Source organism: Rattus norvegicus, chromosome 7, assembly GCF_021556685.1.
Source record: "Rattus norvegicus strain SHRSP/BbbUtx chromosome 7, alternate assembly SHRSP_T2T, whole genome shotgun sequence".
Lineage (NCBI taxonomy): Eukaryota > Metazoa > Chordata > Mammalia > Rodentia > Muridae > Rattus > Rattus norvegicus.
The window spans coordinates 33088896-33105250 of NC_141540.1; the positions used below are offsets into that span (position 1 = coordinate 33088896).

Below are 16355 nucleotides of genomic sequence, written 5' to 3' on the forward strand. Positions count from 1 at the left end.
CCTAAATAAAACTTAGGAAAAAGCTTGCCGCCATTCCAGTGCCCACCGTTGATTGACGTGGTTCCCCAACTTCTTCTAGTCTAAATCTGTGAGGTACTGGGCTCGCACTTTGTTTACTTTGCTGTACTTTAACCTGTACTATAATTGACAACCCATGATATACAGGGTGTCTGTTGAGAATACAGACATCATCCTTTTCATTTACCGGCTGTGGTTTCCTTTATCTTGGAAGGAACGCATTAAGACATATCCTGTTTACATAGAGGTGAGACACAATAGGATGTCCCAAGGGAATGTGAAACATTCCGCCCTACTGCAGCAGTTCTTTCCTAACGCTGCTACCTGACCTTTGAATACAGTTCCTCATGGTGTGGTGTCTCCCAACCATAAAATTATTTTTGCTGCTATTTCATAACTATAATTTGCTACTGTTATGAATAATAATGTAAATATGTGTATATTCTGGTGGTCTTAGGTGGTCCCCATGAAAGGGTTGTTTGTAACGCAAAGGGGTCATGACATATAGGCTGAGGACTGCTGTTTTGGGAAATACAGGAAGTCAACAATTCAAAATAGCTTCAGGAAGTTCCTGAAAATGACTGGATTCACTAGATCTCTTCTACTCCAAACACATAGCCAGAGAGACACTTTAGAGAAGACAAGCTGTCTAGACAATGCTAAGTCTAGAGAAATTGCTTGGCAGTCATGACAGCCAAATTGTCTGGAAAAAACCTTAGGCCAACTGAACTATATCTGCAAAGGACACTCTTCAACCTGTTCAGCCACTTTCAAGTTGCACAGTATGGTCCTGGTTCCTAGATCTTAGGAGCTGTTCTGCTGAGGTGAACTTTGGCTATGCAGTTTTGAGTCATTTCTGTTCTTTGAGTAACCCCCATCCATGTTTCTGTAAGTAAACTTTATAAAACTCATGATTCACTAAACTGGACTTTGGTGGTATCTATTCTTTGGCCTATTATCAGTTTCCTCCCCGGGCGAGTCGATGTTAGGTGACATCTATCCGAGGATAGTATCATACAACACCACCCAGTGAATGGTGGCAAGGAGTGTACATTCTGCTAACACCAAGATCTTAATCGATGTGCCCTATGGAGGAGGCTTTGAAATGGCTCTGGAACAGGGCACAGTTGTTGGACAGTGTCATTTTTGTTGGACATGTAGATAAGATTACAAAAGATGAAGTTAGACACCAGAAACAAAAGGTTAATTATTCTAATAGTAATTTAAAAAGAGGCAGGTTCCCTTTGCTAATTCCTTACAGAATTGTACAAAACCTTTCAATTTGCAGTAAAATATCCACTACCTTGTTATTTTGACTAGAGGGCCTATAGTGTCTCATTTTGTTATTTGCTGGTGATTAATTTTTAAAAGCAGCAGTGAGAGTTGAAAAAAAATTAAAGGAAAAGGAGGACATAACAATAAAGATCAGAAGCTACTTCATGATGGGTCTCGGCTAGCATTTACTTCTCTAATGATTTGCTTTTTTTCTCTCTAGGGAGAGATGCTAGTTTAGTCTGCAATTTTTCTGTCCCTCAACTTCTTGTGAATAGACAGGAGCATAGAGGAAAGGACCATATTGCACCTTTCGTCCAGAGTCCTGGGTTCATGTTGTAACTTAAAGACCCTCATGGAGCCAGCCGTACTGCAGTACACATGGAGACATAAGCGGAACTAACATGCAAGGCAGGGTAGGGGGCAGTGCTACAGACTGGCTCCAAATGGAGAGTTTACTGTTCTGCTGGTGACGCAAAGCAAAGCTAAGGAACAGCACATTCGCCCAGAGCCCTTGCAAATCACTCCGCTCTCATCAGATCGTGTCTAGCAACTACTCTGAAAACAGGGAGCATCTGTTTTCATAAATGTTATAACTTGTCAATCGCAAGATATGATCCTGACAGGATTAGACTGAGCTCCATTCGAGCTGGAAGGCTTCTGCAAAACATCGCCATCCCAAAGCAGCCAAAGCTAGGTTCACGGTGACTATGACAGCTTGTTATCTGGAGGCTGGGATCGCCAGAGATGAAACAACTGCTTACAAACAATACCCATGCCTGTTTGGTAGCTGAAGAGCTGTGACTGCTCCCATTAACTGCCCGCTTAGCTATATGCTGGCTTCTTCCATTTTCTTGGCTATTACACGAGCACAGTGATAGCAGTTTCCTTGGAGGTTGTGGTGGAGATTAAATTAGAGAAGGTATGTATAGTGTTTAGGACAGTCTGTGGCAATAAACATATACTACTAGTATAACTGTTATTATTTTTGGATATCCTAGATCACTGTACAAGACACATCTCTTTCTGCAAAGGAGCACTTGAGATGACAGAGTCTGGCCCTCAGACTAGAGCATTTCTGGGAAGAGCATAGGATTTAAGCAGTAAGTTGTCAATCGAGATGAAGCAATTGAGAGGGTGAATTGTCCAAGGTTTGCTTTGCCAAGAGAGACTCCAAAATGTTCCTGTGTGCCCAGTGTCTTATAGAAAATCTATCAGACTCCTACTGCATATATTGTAAAGTATAGTCTCCAGTCTACTCACTTGTAATCTTAGACTCTTCTCAATTCCAGGCTCCACCATCAACCAGCTTAATCTCGGCAAAGGGACCATTGATAAAACTTGTCATTCACGGGATTGGACAACTTGCAAAAAAACCCATCACCACCAGCAACAAAAGCAACCTCTTTTACAGTAGCATTATTGGGAAAGAGGCAAGCGATTTCACTTTCAAGACAAAGAACGCTGAACCAAATTTCACTTTAATATAACGTCAGTGCTTAGATTGTGAGGAGAAAGACAGCTCATTCAAAAGATTTATCAATGGGTATTAGAAATTGGAGAAATATTAAAGTGGGTGTGGAAGGTTTGTATTTAACTCTTCCCGAATGACACCACTGTACACTACATAGTAGATTAGCGTTCAGGGAAGAGCTAGCTTTTGGGGATGCTGGGTAAGGATGCTCATGGTATCGCTATCCCTGGTTGTGAGTTAGTTCTTCTAATTTCCACCTGTATGCCTGGCACTAGTTCCATTTTATATGTGGCTGGCACCAGACGGAGTTACGTACTACTGATTAAAGAAATAAGTACATTTTCCAAAGTAATTTAATTTATAACAACGGCAAAACTTAAGCATTGGTTCCTTATTACACTTCCTGATTATGACACTTATATGTTCCAGGGAAGCAAGATATGTATTATTTTTGATCTTGATATCAGTCCTGTAGCCAAAACTCTCATTGACCTAGTTATTATTCCTCCTCTTCCTCCCCCTCCTCCTCCCCCTCCTCCTCCTCCTCCTCCTCCCCCCTCCTCCTCCCCCCCTCCTCCTCCCCCTCCTCCTCCTCCTCCTCCCCCCTCCTCCTCCCCCCCCTCTTCCTCCTCCTCCTCCCCCCCTCCTCCTCCCCCCTCCTCCTCCCCCCCTCCTCCTCTGTGATACAAATGAATTGAGGATTTAAAGGTAGCAAAAGAGCGAGAAATTGTCACATATTCCACTACTAGAGAAGGCAGAACTCCTGTAGGAATCAGACTGCTCATAGAGAGGCTACAGATGCCAGCATCCTTGGTGCCTATCAGCCCCAGAAGAATTCTGAGAGCCAGAGATAGAGGCTAATTCCAAGGAAATTGATGAATCTGTCAAAGGTTTTAGAGGAAAATATCAGACATCCTTCTCTTGTATACTATCACTTTAAATGTAAATCAAGTTAATTAGTGACCTGCTCATTGCCAACAGGACACCCAACTGAATTTACTCAAGCTTTCTCCGTTGACATCTAGGCTCTAAAGAAACATGGTAGAGGGTAGGTGAGGGGGAAGTCAAGCTTTATGACTGTTATTCACTTACCCCAGACTGCCATGAACACAGCAAAGAACACAGTAGCCCCGTTGTCAAAAAGGTGGGTCACCTGGGAATAGCAGAATCAGTTCAGAATTAACTTCCCACAGACAACATTTTAACTGCTATTTTTAAAGCTGCATGAAAGTACTTATGGTGATTTAAGGATTTTAAGGATTCTTTGGTGAATATTCCCCTTGACAATGAGTAAGAAGGGGGCTGTCTTCTGACTATGAAATTCAGATGTGGCAAAAAGAGTTTATTCCCTTTATACTGGGATCACGCAGTTGAACATTTGTTAGCAGCCCCAATAGGGCTACTAAGAATTCCACTTGTGAACCATAAAAACCCTTAGACATCTATATGGATATGGATATAACCATATTTAGGACTAGGAAGGTGCTTTGTTGCTTGTTTACAGGCTCAGAATTCCCCAAACATGGTTTCTGGTGTCTCATTTATTTACTTCAAGAATAGAGCTAGTTTGAGCCTGTCGTTTTGAGCAAATGTTTTGTGGGCTACTTCGCATTTTAGCATTATGAATGCAAGAGGCAAGAAGCCATTATCAAATCCACTCTTACATTCATTAAAGCCTCATGTAACCACTATGTTTGCGCATTCCACCCAACCCAAAGACGTTAGTGATGCCTTATTGCAAAACAGCCAAGCTCATTTTCCACCTAAGGTCTGAATCATGCCAAAGTCCATGACCAATTGATGACTGATAGTTTCATAAAACATAGCCTTTAGGGCATTTTATGTTTCCCTAGAAAAGTATACTTTACTGTCCTTGGAGAATATGCCCAGCATAAACAGGCGTTTTCTTGCCTTATTTTGTTTTATTCCAAAAGTTTCTGCTTTTTTCTTTCCTTTAATGTAGGAGAGATGGGCAGCTTTCAAACACTAAATGTAACACAAGTGCCAAATCACATGCCAGAAGGAATTGGCCACCTAGTATCATAAAATTCCGAGAGCTCTAGTACATGGTGCATTCAGGATCCTTGTCTTGATATCTGGTGAGTGTAATAGTCTGTAGCATGAGGGTAGATTCTTGATTAAATTGTGGCTGTCATTTTGATTTGCCTAGATCATTCCCACCCACACAGCAGATGTCTCTTATGTTATTTCCTAGGAGTACATGGATCAATCGTGTCCAGCAGAGTACTATCTTAGGACAGGATATGTAAGCATGTGAAGAGACAGTCTTCCACTGCTGTTATCAGTGTGAATCAGAAGAAGTAAGAAAATGGGAACTTTTAGTTCCTAGAAAACTGGTAATTTAGCTTACCTTGGCCCTTGGCCAGCTCCCACCAAAGAAAAGCAAGAGAATAGACTCCAGATACTGATAAAACTCAAGAACAAAGACCTCAAGATGCTCCGAGGAGGTTGGTGGCAGTATCAAACTGATTTATGTGGGGTACATGTGTGTGTGTGGGCATGCATATGAGTATGACTGAGCACTTATTGTATGTGTGAAGGCCTAAGGTTAGTGCTAGGAGTCTTCCTTGGCTGTTCTCCATCTTATATGTTGAGGCAGGGTCTTTCAGTCAAACCCAGCACTTGCTGACTCAGCTAATGTAGACAGCTTGCTTAAGGGGTTCCCTTTCTGCCTCTGGTATTCTGGGATTATAGGCAAGCTACTGCACCTGGCTGGGTTTTATGTGACTACTAGGGATCTGCGCTCTGGTTCTTGGACTTGCATGGCAAATGTTTTACTGCTTAGCCATCTCTTGGGCCCAACATATACTCTCTAAAGGAGTACAGACTCCAGAACAACAAATCAAAATTTGAGGCAATTTTTTTATGATGGGGATGAAACCCAGAGCCTCCTACAGGCAAATGCCCTGCCATTGAGTTTTATCCCTTGTCCGAAGACCAAGAATTTAAAATAAGAATAAAACGTATTCTTAAGGTTGCCTGGGGATGCAACCATCTTCCCGCAATAGGAAACAAACCTGTCCACAGGATGATATCATGTGCATGTGTTGGGGAGAGACACTGGATGGCTAGTTCTAGGCTTGGAGCTACCTCCTGATCTTTTTGTTGTTGTTGTTCGTTTTTTGTTTTTTGTTTTTTGTTTTGTTTTGTTTTTGCAGAAAAAATATAATCTTGTCAGTCTCTCCTTGCTTAAACTACTTGGTGGTCGGCTTCAGACTCTCACGCATGCCAGGGATGAGCAGAGCAGTGGCCGTGTGATAATCCATTATCTGCTTACTAGGGTTGCTGTATATACAAGTCCCACACACTCACTCTTGACATTTCTAATAAGTGCTTCTAAAGGAATCCTGTAGAACTCTGGTTCTGTTATTCTTGACTTTGGTCTAAAGATTTTAGGGAAGACCAAAGACAAAATTCAGAGTCTATACATCATACAACTCAGTTGGGTCTGGTGGTAAAGAAGTTGGGTTTAATTGAGTAAACCAAGGCTCGTGTCTACCAGAATTACTGTCTCGTGAGTAAGGATGAGTAGGTTTTACACTTGTGAGTAAGATGAGGGTAATAACACCTGCCTCGAAATTGATATGCAGGTTAGAAATAACACAAGCGGTCCAGCAATTATGGAAATAACGTCAAAATTAGGATTATTCTAAATTTTTGGTAGAATTAGTGCCAATAGAAGCCCCTATGAAATCTGAATACTCCGAACTATTCATGATGGTTAATTTAAGGACTTATCAAGGATTTCCTCTTTGCTTTAGAAATCCTTTCATAGGCAGTAAAATGCAGAGAACACCAAACTGAAAAACTAAATCAGATAAAAACCCTCCCAGCAACAAAAAATGTGATGCTTTCTGAACGCAGGTCTCTAAAACATACATTTTCTCATGGCTTTTTAGTAAAATTGCTTTACTGATGAATTCTTGACTTAAAACTGTACATTTCTCAAGGTTGCCCTGCTTAATTTGTCCTTATGTCCTGATCTTTGTGTCATTTAAAGATAAGGAGAGACACTTTGTGCTTTTTTTGGTCTCTTGTGACATATATTCAGAGTCCACCTCCTTTTAGACTCACTGCTGAATGCTACAGCATGGGCTCTGCCCACAGGACCCGCCACCTGCAAGTGCTGTAGCCATTATGGATGGGCGGGTTATGGGCTGCCTATCAAATGTTCTCTTGTCCTAAGAGAACAAAGCAAGCCAATGGAGTAATTAGCTAGATCCAGGCTGCAGTAATCACAGATGTTTGATAAAATCTGCCAACTCCTTTTATATCTGGAATCTAGGCAAATCTAGGCAGTGGATCTTAGGAGGAAGACTTCATTAACCTGAACTCTAGGTTTTGTTTGCATATGATGCTGCCTTGAAGTCTAAAACATCCTCTAGGAATTTGATGAATGTATCTAACATTTTGTTAAAATGAGATATACCGTAAAAAACAGGTATGGGACAGCATATGATAATAATCAGAATTATTCAGCTATCAGGATGTGTCATGGAGTAGGTTGGAGAAGTCCAGCCCCGAATACATTTAGGAACAAGAAACTTAGTCCCAGAAAGGCAGTACCTATTCAAGGTCAACGGGCAGGTAGCTGACCTGGATTTGATGATTGACAATAATGATAAAGAAAAGCCAAAAATCCATAACTGTCATTTACTGAGAATTTGGGACAGGTTGTGCCATGTCCATTTTGTAGATAAAAAGAATCTTAGGGTCAGAGAACTTAGATGACTTATTCTTGACAAACAAGTGATAGAGAGTAGAGTCAAAATCAGAACATGCATATGGCAAAGGTCTCCAAAAATAATGCATGAACATCTAGGTTCCTGGATTAGTTATGGAATTTCTAAAGCAGAGGTTTCAGCCATCTTCCCTACCGTTAATCACTTTATCAGTCTGGCAAAACCTATGCATCTGTGATGGATAATAACTGAGCGGTCAACTTGACAGGGTCTAGAATCACAAGCTCTGGCCATGCTGGTGAGGATTTATCTTGATTGAGTTAATTAAGGTGGAAAGCTCCACTCTTAAAGTGGGCAGCACCATTTCCTAGGCTTGGGCTTGGACTGTATAAAAAGTTGGAAGTCAGCTAAACACAGGATTCATCCTCCCACACTCCCTGACTACAGATGTCATATGCTTCCTGATGTAAAGATAGACTCATTTTATCCAGCCTTTCAGACCAATCCCGCCAGAACTCCAGCCAAGCCCTGGGCCTCCTAAGCATTCAAAGACTGAATAACAGATACTAAAGCTAGCTTTCTTAAGTATAACCAAGTTTTCTAATTTTCCTACCCCTCCCCGCCACTTAAAATTTTTCATCACCCCTATTCAGCAAGAAGTTGTGGATCCCTTGGGTTTGGATGTATGCTTATGGTTATTTTATAAATTATAGATAAGTTGTTATTTTAGGAGATAATTTGGAAATGGTCATAATTTTGAACAAGGGGGAAATAGATGGGATGGTTTACTAAATTTGTTCTTAGGCAAAGCATTATAAGCTGCAATCTTATATTGGTAAAATGTTTATAATTGATACATATTTGAGTTATAATTTTACATTGGTACAAAATTTATATTGGTACAAGATTGATGCAGATTTAAGGTTTTCATTGGTATAAATTTCTTATATTGATACAAAATTTGAAATTAATATTGTTGCTCTTAGATAGGCATTGTGCCTATGCAACTCATTTCATAATACAAGGCTTAGACCCAGTCCTTCCAATAACTGCTATTACAAACTATTTAGGATGATTAAGTAAGGCAAGTTAAGAACCAGATAGTAAACTCATGGTTATGTGCTTTCTACAATATTCTAATAGAAATAGCTTAGAGCAGTCAAGGTTTAACAGTTCAGATACACTTTACATAGATTGTCTTCAAAAACATCAGAAATCCACAGACAATAACATTTTGTATAAATTCCTTATCAAAGATTATCTGACTAGAGACTTGTCTCCTCCTGACAGGACCCCCCCTTACAGTTCAAAGAAGAAATTGAGCATCCAAACCTCCCTATAGATTTGTTCCAGTTATGGCAAGGTAGCCACTTGACAAAAATTGCCCTAATTCATCTACAGTCTAAAAACATTGTCCAAGAAAGGACATGCAATGCAGGGTAGTTGACAGCTTAGCTCTGCCAAGACAGAGTAAACTAGTCCTTCGTAGTTCCTGCTTCATTTAAGGTCTGGCAGATGATCCTGGGCCAGAAGACTGAAGACAGATGCTCCAATGTTTTGAGGATAGGGGACTGTCCAGGCAGTAAGCCATCTCTACAGTTCAGTTAAGTTTTGGAAACTATGTTTTTGTTCTTCCTATATATTCAGGTAATATTTAATTTGTTCTTGGATTTCCGATGGGGTTAAAGACTAATTATAACCTCATAACCAAACTTAAGTTGTTTAGCATTGAGGAATATGAAATCGTTTTGAAAGGATGTTTCAGGTAGAGAATTGTAAACTCTTTAAGTCATGATATGTGTTCGAGTACTTTGTATAAATTGGCAAATATGATAGACTAGATGTTAATTATATACCATACTTTACAATTTACCTAATTATTATGGTTGTGCTCAATTTATATCTGAGAGAAAAGAGCCTTTTTATTGGACAAAAGGGGGTTTGATTTGTGCTTACATGGGAATTCACACTACTGTAGGTCCTGCCAACGGTTGGGTTTTTGACGGGTCAATAAAGAGCCAATGGCCAATAGCTGGGCAGGGGGACAGAGGTGGGATGTTTAGAATTCCTGGGCAAGAAACATAGAGGAGAGAAAGGGCAGAATCTCCATGACAGTAAAGCAGAGAGATCAGACTTAAGAGCCTGATGACATATAGGAGTCGGGGCAGTGGCCCCAGGGGCCACTCCCCTGACTGAGCCTGGGGTAGCAGAGATAAAATATAGATTAACTCAGAAATATTGGAGGGGGATATGTTAGCCATGTGGAGGTTCAGGACTGGTCCAGTTATTGAGATACTAAAACATATTAAAAGTAACATTCTCTCTCTCTGTCTCTCTCTCTCTCTCTCTCTCTCTCTCTCTCTCTCTCTCTCTCCCTCCCTCCCTCCCTCCCTCTCTCTCTCTCTCTCTCTCTCTCTCTCTCTCTGTGTGTGTGTGTGTGTGTGTGTGTGTGTGTGTGTTTTATTCATGAATCCAGAGCTCTTGGGTGAGTACTGAGTCCCGTGCCCCACCAGGAGCATAGAGTAGCATTTACCACTACATCATTCAATAGCAACAAAAATGTAAACTGAACTTCCTCTGACTCCAACACCTATGCTCTTTGAACCAGGCCATCATGTTTTGCCTTGTGATGATGCCTGGAGACACATGTTTTAGATATATCACATTCAAAAATATATTTTCATTGGAATGCTGAATATTGATGTCTCCGTCTTACAATACAATCTGAGATTCAAACATGGGAAATATCAGAGGACTATATTTGCCCAGTGTTTCTCAGGAAAGCTTATGGTAAATTGTATCCCACCCAAAAATGATGCCTGCATAGAATTTTACCTTGGCATAGACGCAGCTGTCTGATAGCCTCATGAATGGACAGTACTTGTCACACACAGGACACATGATGATATCTGTTGCTTGGCAGACTTCTTTACTGAAAATGAGAATAGAGAAGGGCTTCCTCTTGATGAGGCAGAATGTATTTAGATTCTTTTTCTGAAGTAATTCTCATGTCCAATTGACAATTAAAACCAATATCGTATGCCCCCAGAAGCTTTTCAGTCTTTTCTGATATTAATATCTTGATAAATCTTATTTATAAAGCTTTATTTACATATTAATAAATTAAACTCGGGGAAATAAATGAATGCCCACCTTCACCTATACACATGATAAAATCAATTAATTAGAGGAATAGCTAAAAAATGTTAATCCTTGAGGAAAACCTAAATATTATTAAAATATCTCAAAATAGTAAAAAAAAAATGTAGGCAAGAGGCAAAGTTACTCATTTGTAAAGGAAAAGTTATTTCTGCTCTGCAGTCCAGCTTTGCAATAAGATCTCTATGAATAGTTGAAACCATATTTTGGTGAGGAAACCAATAGGTTGATTTCCATCTAGAGATTGACCATTCTGTAGGCATTAGTAATTTGTTGAAGGGTATTTGTGTCTTAGGAAACACAGAATCCATGGAAAAGGATTGCTAGCTATTATTCTGCACCACCAGCAGCAGTACCAGTTTTAAGATGGAGAAAAACTCAGAAAAACAATGTGCAGTCACTGAGTAAAAATGAGTTGTTCCATGGATGAATGCTTGCTCACAAATCTGTCTGGAATTGTTAACTTTGGCTTCCATGGCAGCAAAAGACAGGAGCTACAAGGAGCTACAAGAAAGCTAGAGAACCTTTTAGATTGGTCAACAGAGAATGAGAAAGTAGTGGAAATATACACACACGCACACGCACACGCACACGCACACGCACACACACACATACACACACATACACACAAACACACACACACATATATATATCACATATATATATACATATATATATATATGTATATATATATATATATATATATATATATATATGTCATGAACACCACCAAAATGTAAACCGTCATCTCCAAATATTGAGAAGAAATGGAATCACCCATAAGTTCCCCATACCTGACTTGGCAGTGATCCAGAGTGGTGACTCCATACAAGAAGACAAACAAGCCAATGAAGGCTGCCGGGAAGAGCATGCCTGTGTACCATCCCAGCCAGGCAAAATACAGTCCAATCTTCTCTCCAAAATACCGCCTGTTTGGGACACAAAAACCTTGAAACTACAGTGACGTGTGAAGTTCAGCATTATAACACTTTGCCCAGTTATGTCACTTAGTATGTGGTTTTCCAGGTAAGACAGATATGGGGAGCCAAGGAAAGAAACATCTATCTGGTCAACTCAAAGCTCTGAGATGAACTTTCCCCCATATTACTTTATACTAGGGGAGTATGATTACCCTGCCCCTAAAGGGACATAGTTATGCACCTTATTCTGAGACTACAGAATGGATTGGAAGGAGTCAAAGTGGAAAAGGGAGCCAGGTAAAGGGCTACTGTCGTTGCCACCAACCAGATAATGAGCAAAGGCAGCTTTAAGCAGCATGAGAGACACTGTGGTGTGAAGATATGGCAAGATTCAAGAGATAAAGAGAACGTATTATCTACAGGACAAGAAGAATTTAAGATATAAGTTCATTAAATGCTCTACAACTCATTCTACTCAAGTCTTGGTAGACCAAGTCAGGGCCAACACTCTACTCTGCCAGGTCTCTGTCTACAGACACTTCTGTGTAAATGCTGACCCACATTTAGTCTTTCCATTCAGCTGAATTATTATACATTTTATAAATTCTCTCATTCGTTTATATCTAATCATTCACGGTCTAGTCATTTTTTCTGGGTGTTTCCAATACCTCTCAGGCCCTGTTGTAGGAAACCAAGTTTTTCAACTCCAAGGACTCTGGACTAACTACAAAATCTCAGTCAGACTGCTGTTTTGATGGAGATGGTTTGCACTAGCAATGCTCTGTCACTTCTCCTCAGTGTAATTCTATTACAAAAAGGGGCAGAGACCGAAAGACATTTGTTTTTGTTCCCTCCTCTGCCCCCTTGTTTATCACAGACTACATTTGATCAAAGGAAAACCTGTCTTGGGAAATATATTTTTCTTACTTGGGTCATCTGTATTATTTGGTACCCTCAAAGAAGGCGATGTAGTTCATCAATATCTTGGTCTGTGCAGAGTATACATGTGGTAGATATGTAGCAATGGCTATGGTTAGAAGGACAATTGTGTGGGGACAGAATATAAAATGAGATTTTTTTGTTATTCCCTCCTGAGTTCAATTTTTTTTATTTATTTTTATTTTATGGTTACCATTTTTGAAGGGTCCAGAAGTAAACAAAACATGTCTAGCTAGCCTAAGGGATTAGATATGGCGCTCTCTCTCTCTCTCTCTCTCTCTCTCTCTCTCTCTCTCTCTCTCTCTCTCTGACGGTGAATCTATGATGGTGGATTGTTCTCACTCGACCTCCAGGAATAGTCTTTAAATAAATAATGAGGTGTCAGTACACAAACTGCCATGGTACAGATCTAGAAAGTAAAACATATAACAAAAATATAAACACACAATTACTGTAGGCTAACAGCTGGTTCATTTTTTGACCTAAAAATTAAAACAGTCTTTAAAGATTATTGTCATAAGATTAAAATAAATTAATCTTGAAAAACTTCAGAATGACAGTATGTCATCTGTCCTATTTGCACAAATCATTGAATAGTTGTTACCCCAAATGCTTGGCATCAGAAGTGTTTCAACTTTCAGATCTGTAGACTTTGGATTTTGAAATATTTACATATACACAGTGGGATGTCTTTAGGAAAGGACCCAAGTCTAAACACAAAATCTCTTTCTATCCATGCCCATGCATTTTTACTTAGCCTCTGTATAGACTGACCTGTTACAGGGGGTCAGTTATGGAGAGTTTTCCTTGTTATGTCATATCAGTGAGCAGGAAGTTTAGGAATAGAAGAGCATTTTTGGGTCATAGAGAGTCAACTGTGGGAAGTAAGATCCTAGATCATCACTAATATATTCAATTGATTGGCATTACCTCTTTATAAGGTGACCCACTCCTCTTGGAGTCTTGAGGGAGGTCTAAGCCATCACCTCTGTCCCTTCTATGGCCCTTCCTTAAGGTCCATCTGGAGGAAACATCACCCTCAACAGAGTGAGGGTAGATTTACCAAGTGTCCCCTGAGAGGCTACTCTTGGGAAAAAGCCAAATTAGAGCAGAGCTAAATGTGTCCTCCCAGGTAAGTTTGCCCTAGAAGACAAAATGCCTCCATTGTGCACTGCCATGTTTCTATGTACAGTTAGTTACAAACTCACCTTACAAGATCCAAAGGCTGGTACTTGTACCACACACTCCAGGAGGCCCAGCACTCATACAGTAGATGCCGGTGGTTTACAGCTCCATGGGTTTTAATGGAGTTTTTACTTCTATAACTTCCCTGGGATAAAAACACCACTGTTGGTGAGTGATGAGGAGACAATGATACCCGTGTCTTAAGGTAGGAGTAGCCCAAGGGGTGAGAGCGGCTACAAAGGGCTCATTCTTTGTGAAAGGGGAAGAAGCACGTCTACTTCAATCCATTAGTTTAGATTTGTCTTCTGCTGAGGTTAGCAGGTAAAGACCATGTGCTTGAGAGAAGCAGGTGAGCTGACAGACAAGCTCAGTTCTGCTGTTTCCTCACTGGGATACTGGACAAACCTCCTAAAGTCTGAGCCCCACTTTGCTAATCCATCCTGAAACATAATATTCACCCTGACACAGCAGTCTGGCACAGGCCATGCCCAAGGCTTGTTCATTAGCTCTCTACTTGTCTCAAGATAAGGTTTAGTAAGTGGTCGTAGCTGTAGCCTTGCCATGTAGACTGACAGACATGAAAATATTTGAATGTAGAAAGCTGGACACCACCTTTGGATCCTAATGATTCAAGCTAATGCAACCTCTTCATGGACAAGTGAGTCCGTAGCACTGTCTATGACCATCCTGATGACGCCAGTTTCATAAACACAAGGTACCTTTGGAAGGAAACTAATTCATAGTAGTGTAGAAAGCCTTCCTCAGTAGAACTGTGCAAGGGATTAAACAGGTTTGTTTCAGCTCAGCTGCTAACCTAGTGTGTGACTTAGAGGACAGCCAGCTCAGGCACCAACCAGTGTGTGACTTAGCAGAGGGCCAACCTTTCTCTAAACCCTTGCTTTCAGTTTGAACATGAAACAAAGGTAACAATAGCTTTCCACTCGGTCTCTGAAGGTTGTTTTGAGGCTAAATACCACAATCTAGTTAAACTGAAACACAAAAGAATGATGGCCCAGTAATGAGATCTGTGAATTATCTTCCTATACAGCAAGGACTGTGCCAAGACATGAAAATATTGGAGAGGACCATAGCTCATTGTAGGTCTGAACTGTTGTATCTCCTTACACTCTCTCGTGCCTGCTCATCCCTGACCGTGCACAAGCACTTCTGTCTCCTGACTAGCCATTTTCAAGAGTGCCCACTGAAACACTTTTGTAGTTAATGCAAGCTAATAACCACGGAAAGTCACTTTGGGTGAATATTAGTGACCAGAATCAAGAGTCTATGGCTCTCATTGTGTCAAAGCTTTGGCTGGTCATCCAACCAATGTCTCTTGAGAAGTCATGAATTAAGTCCTCAGACATGGCTTTTGGTTTTCTTAGTAAATATGGTTTTAAAAATTCTGTTTAACTTTTGATATCCTCTTGGTGTTAAAAATCAAGAAAAGAAATTTTCCTGCCCAAAACAATATCTATTTTGGAGAAGCTTGTCATTCATGTAGAGTCAGACCGCCCTACAAAGTATGTTGGTCGGTCAGGTGTGAGAGGAAGAGCTGTGGTGTTTGTCTATATGTATATAGCAGTTCATAGTCAGGGCTCAGCCCCATCTACAAAATGACAGTTTCTCAATAATCATGAAAACTATGTTGCTGTAAACCCAGGGACAGATTCTGGGTTAAGTAATCCAAGATCCAGTAGGCAATTCAGGTTAAAGGCCACCACAGTTATACTTAGAAAAGTCAATACAAATGATTGATTAGTGTCCCATTTAGTACTAAGCAAGTAAGACACTATCAACACTTACACATCTTACAATAATGAGTCCAGCATTATTAATTTCCATTCATCACATTTGCTTATCTAATACTTTGTAAAAAATAGCTTGCTCTCATTCTTATGAAGACTAGCTATAACTGAATTTATTGCAACGTCTATACAGTTCAGGAACATTTGTCCTCCTTAGTTCTTCCTTTCAATGCCTTTTTAATTGCATGACTTAGAGCTTAAAGTCATTTCTCTGAATTCATGCTGGGTGACTCTTGATTTAAGCGTTCTTTCAGCTACATAAAAAGATAGAAATAAATTTGACGCTGAGGGAGAGATGGAGGGTTGCAAGTAGACGCTGCCTAATTACTTCCTAAACAAGTTAAATCAATTCTGAATGTATGCCTTATCAACAAATTAAAGGCTAGCCCTAGAAGCCAATTTTAGTAACAGGAAATTGAAGTGAGCTAAAAAGAGAAGACACAATACCTCATGCAGGGGAAAAGCAGCTTCATAGGAGCCATTGGTAAGCAAGCGGTTCAGACCTGAGGCAACAAGGAAGTCCATTTCAGTGAGCATTGAACTTGAATCTTCCATGATCAAGACCAAGTAAAGACAGAGCCACACTTCTCAGAAAACACAGCCTAGGTTTTCAGTAGTGAGGAAAACTGGTTTACATACCAACAGCTTAGAAGGAAAACTTTATTGTATGCCAGGAATTTGCAGTCAAGTGCCGGGAAAGCAGGTTTTTATTAATTCAGAATATTAAATTTCTCAAGATTGGATCTATTCCTGTTATACAAAATGTGCACTGCGCCATAACTGCTATAGTCAAATTAATTAAAATGTACATCACCACCACAGTGTACTTCAGATCCCTAAAGTCTGACTATTCAATGTTGCCCATGTCATGAATATGCTC

At 40.2% G+C, this 16355-nt stretch overlaps 1 protein-coding gene across 10 annotated transcripts in view; it reads right to left on the reverse strand.

Annotated features, from left to right (window-relative positions):
* Positions 1–16355, reverse strand: part of Ano4 (anoctamin 4) — a 409328-nt gene that overhangs the window by 60584 nt on the left and 332389 nt on the right. For 8 of the 10 annotated variants that reach the window (XM_087556297.1, XM_087556298.1, XM_087556296.1 and 5 more), the window contains 5 exons: positions 15923–15978; positions 13694–13815; positions 11421–11555; positions 10303–10399; positions 3857–3917 (listed from right to left, as the gene is read on the reverse strand). In XM_087556297.1, the coding sequence (XP_087412423.1) occupies positions 3857–3917; positions 10303–10399; positions 11421–11555; positions 13694–13815; positions 15923–15978 (471 nt within the window). Of the gene's footprint in view, positions 1–3856; positions 3918–10302; positions 10400–11420; positions 11556–13693; positions 13817–15922; positions 15979–16355 lie in introns of those variants that run through there. The other 2 variants (NM_001106778.2, XM_087556303.1) reach the window with 2 other exon arrangements.